General features: G+C 48.4%; 1 protein-coding gene across 1 annotated transcript in view; it reads left to right on the top strand.

Moving 5' to 3' along the window:
• The first annotated feature begins 523 nt into the window (after nt 1–523).
• LOC124008852 overlaps nt 524–3,927 on the top strand; it is a 38,022-nt gene continuing 34,618 nt past the window's right edge. Inside the window, exons 1-3 of the mRNA XM_046320434.1 lie at nt 524–742; nt 1,776–3,501; nt 3,808–3,927. The exon at nt 3,808–3,927 is cut by the window's right edge and continues 223 nt beyond it. Of these exons, the coding sequence (XP_046176390.1) occupies nt 1,806–3,501; nt 3,808–3,927 (1,816 nt within the window). The 5' untranslated portion in view covers nt 524–742; nt 1,776–1,805. The remainder of the gene's footprint in view (nt 743–1,775; nt 3,502–3,807) is intronic.

The raw sequence follows: 3,927 nt of genomic DNA, 5'->3' as shown, positions 1-3,927 counted from the left end.
CTCTTTCTCTCTCTTCCTCCTCTCTCTCTCTCTCTCTCTATTCTCTCTCCTCTTGATCTCTCTTCCTCCTCTTTCTCGTTCTCCTCTCTCTGTTCTCTCTGTTCTCTCTCTCTATTCTCTCTCTCTCCCCTCTTTCTCTCTGTCTGCACTTTCTCTTTCTCTTCCTCCTCTCTCTCTCTCTCTCTCTCTCTCTCTCTCTCTCTCTCTCTCTCTCTCTCTGTCTCCTCTCTCTCTCTCTCTCTGTCTCTCTTTCTCTTTCTCTTCTCCTCTCTCTCTCTCTCTCTCTCTCTCTCTCTCTCTCTGTCTCCTCTTTCTCTTTCTCTTCCTCCCCTCTCTATCTCCCTCTCTCTCCCCCCTTTCTCTCTCTGTCTCCTCTTTCTCTTTCTCTCCCTCCCCTCTCTATCTCTCTCTCTCTATCTCTCTCTCTCTCTCTCTCTCTCTCTCTCTCTCTCTCTCTCTCTCTCTCTCTCTCTCTCTCTCTCTGTCTATGAGTCATACTATCTTAACCTAATTACAACAGGAGAGAGAGAGAGAGAGAGAGAGAGAAGGAGGAAGTGAGAAGCTGTGCATTGTTGTGTTGTTGAATTGAACTGATATAATGGCCCTGTATCTACAGGGCAGTTTCAGTGTGTGATAGTCATCTGGGACTATATGGTACTAAGTTTTAATGACTGAGTCAAAGTTGGGACTGGGTTTTCTCACTAGCGAAGACTGTGGTTCCTGTATTTTCCTGCTTCTCTAGGTAAGTTTACACATTAGGCCAACAGATCGATTGCCAGTGGTGGAAAAAGTACTCCATTGTCATACTTGAGTAAAAGTAAAGATAGATTGAATAGAAAATGACTCAAGTGAAATAAAGTAAAATATACTTAAGTATCAAAAGTAAAAGAATAAATAATTTCAAATTCCTTATATTAAGGAAACCAGACGGCACAATTTTAATGCTTTTTCATTTACTAGCCGTTACATTGGATACTTTAGTACATTTTAGCAATTACATTTACATTTTATACTTAAGTATATTTAAAACCAAATAATTTTAGACTTTTACTGCACAGTTATATCTGACCTGCCTATACTGATAGATAGACCTAGTGCACGGTTCTGACTGTCTGTCTGGTGTCTGACCTGCCTATACTGATAGATAGACCTAGTGCACGGTTCTGTCTGTCTGTCTGGTGTCTGACCTGCCTATACTGATAGATAGACCTAGTGCACGGTTCTGTCTGGTGTCTGACCTGCCTATACTGATAGATAGACCTAGTGCACGGTTCTGTCTGTCTGGTGACTGACCTGCCTATACTGATAGATAGACCTAGTGCACGGTTCTGACTGTCTGTCTGGTGTCTGACCTGCCTATACTGATAGATAGACCTAGTGCACGGTTCTGACTGTCTGTCTGGTGTCTGACCTGCCTATACTGATAGATGGACCTAGTGCACGGTTCTGTCTGTCTGCCTTCCCTCTTTCCCTTTTTCCTAGACTACCCCCCCCCCCCTTTTTTTCCTAAAGTTTTAAAGAACCATGTCTGCTCCGGCATGGTAGCCTAGTGGTTAGAGCATTGGACCAGTAACCAAAAGGTTGCAAGTTCAAATCCCCGAGCTGACAAGGTACAAAATCTGTTGTTCTGCCCCTGAACAGGCAGTTAACCCACTGTTCCCAGGCTGTCATTGAAAATATAAATTTGTTCTTAACTGATTTGCCTGGTTAAATAAAGGTAAAATAAAAAAAATAAAAAAATCTTTGCCACTAAAGGTCCTTCTATCCCGGCACAGAACACGCCCAGAGAGACCAGAGACTACCCCATGGCCGACCGAACGTCCCTCCAACCTCCTACCCCCCAGCCTTACCAGGAACCATACCTTCAGCATCACCTCCACCACCGCCCCGGCCTGGGCCACACATCCTGCCACCACCCCTTGGAGCCCCAGACTCCCCTGGAGCAATACAGGACCACTCTCCCTGATTCAAGCCTCTATTCTGGGGGGAGCGACGAGAGGTACAAGGGTGTGAGTGTGGGTGGTGGTGGTTATGTAGACATTCATGGACATAGCAGACGTGATAACTGTAGTGATGTTGATGGTAGAGATGGTTGTTTTGGAGCGCAGAAAGCTAGCTACTGTAATAGTGGGGTTTTGGACGACAGTGTAGGTCAAGGGGAACATTTCGGCAACCATTTTGAAGGTCAGAGCCTTGGCTATGCTAGCCAAAGGGATGACGGCTGCGATGGGGATGACAGCAGCGCCAGCGGTAGTGGTGGTGATATGTACCACAGAACGGATGAGGGCTGTAACAGGGATGACGTCTTTCACAGAACAGATGAAGGCTGTAAGAGCAGTAGGGATGATGTCTTCTACAGTAACAGTAGAGATGACGGGTGTGAGGATAAAACGGATGAGGGGTCGAACACTAGGGATGAGGCCTTTCACAGAACGGATGATATCAGGAATGACGTCTTTCCGGGAACGGATGAGGGCTGTAACAGGGATGACGTGTTCTACAGAACGGATGAGGGCTGTAGTAACAGGGATGACGTGTTCTACAGAACGGATGAGGGCTGTAACAGGGATGATGTGTTCTACAGTAGAGAGTATGTGTGTGAGGAGAGGGGAGATGGTAGTGATGGTTATAGAGATAGCGGTAGCCATGATGGTGGCAGTAATACAACTGATTATCTCTATAATCGTACTGCTAGCTTTGGCTATAGTGTGGATAATACAGGAATGATGAATAGTTTGAGAAGGGTTGATGATTTTGGAGGAGACTGTGATGATTTCGGGGGTAGAAGGTCGAACTTGGATCCTCTAGAGGCCCAGTTAAAGCCTGGGTCTTGGGTGAGTCCTACTCCCCCAGATCGTGGTGCTGTGGCTGGGGAGGGAAGGGAGAGGGGTGCGGGGTATCCCCAGGACTGGGCCTTTCTATACTCCCATTCCCAGGCAGCAGGTGGTGCTGGTGGTAGGGTTTACCAGCAGAAACTGGACTCCTTCTCCGAGGCATTCTCCTTCAGACGCAACGTTGCCGGCAGCAGAATTCTGAATGGGAATTCCGGAAGTGGGATTTTGGGAGGAAGCACAGAACGGATCAAAACAAGTGCTTACAATTCGCACACAGACTCTTCCACTCTTCCTTCACCTCCTACTCCTCCTCCTCCTTCGCCTCACCCCTTCCCCCTGGTCCTTAGTCCTCCTCCCACACCCCTCCCCCCTCATTCCCTCTCCCCTCCTAAACTCACCCCACCACCCTCTGTCAGGACAGTTGGACTCACCCAGTCCTCAGGGGGGGGTTGTAGTGGAACAGTCCAGTTTTACCCCTCCTCTCTCCAGCCACTCCACTCCTCCCACCCCTCGGCCGTCGTGTGGAAGGTCCCGCTCTCACATTGGCTGCAGCAGTCAGGTGACGTGGGCGTCGTCGAGGGCAACCCCTCAAGCTCCGGCTATGTATACTGCCAGGAGGCGGTGTTTCCTGGGAGACCGGGTCACCAGGACAACGGGAATAATACAGGTAAGGTGCTGTGTGGTGTTGTCAAATCAATATGTTCTAATCTGTGTCCAGTCTCCTCCTTACCTCCCTCCCATCTATTGTGTTGCCAAATCAATATGTTCTAATCTGTGTCCAGTCTCCTCCTTACCTCCCTCCCATCTATTGTGTTGCCAAATCAATATGTTCTAATCTGTGTCCAGTCTCCTCCTTACCTCCCTCCCATCTATTGTGTTGCCAAATCAATATGTTCTAATCTGTGTCCAGTCTCCTCCTTACCTCCCTCCCATCTATTGTGTTGCTCCCCCCCCTCCTCTCTTCTGCTCACAGATCACTATAGTCTTCAAACTCTGGTAGAATCCTCCTTTACCTCCACCCCAGCCCTCCACCCCTCCTCTCTTCCATCCCAGCCCCCCAGTGGACTCCCACAGAATGGAACAGCACCCCTAG

This window comes from Oncorhynchus gorbuscha, linkage group LG21 (assembly GCF_021184085.1).
Source record: "Oncorhynchus gorbuscha isolate QuinsamMale2020 ecotype Even-year linkage group LG21, OgorEven_v1.0, whole genome shotgun sequence".
In the NCBI taxonomy this organism is placed as follows: Eukaryota; Metazoa; Chordata; class Actinopteri; order Salmoniformes; family Salmonidae; genus Oncorhynchus; species Oncorhynchus gorbuscha.
Note: the sequence above shows the minus strand (reverse complement) of the source record. Positions and strands in the feature narration are given on the sequence as shown.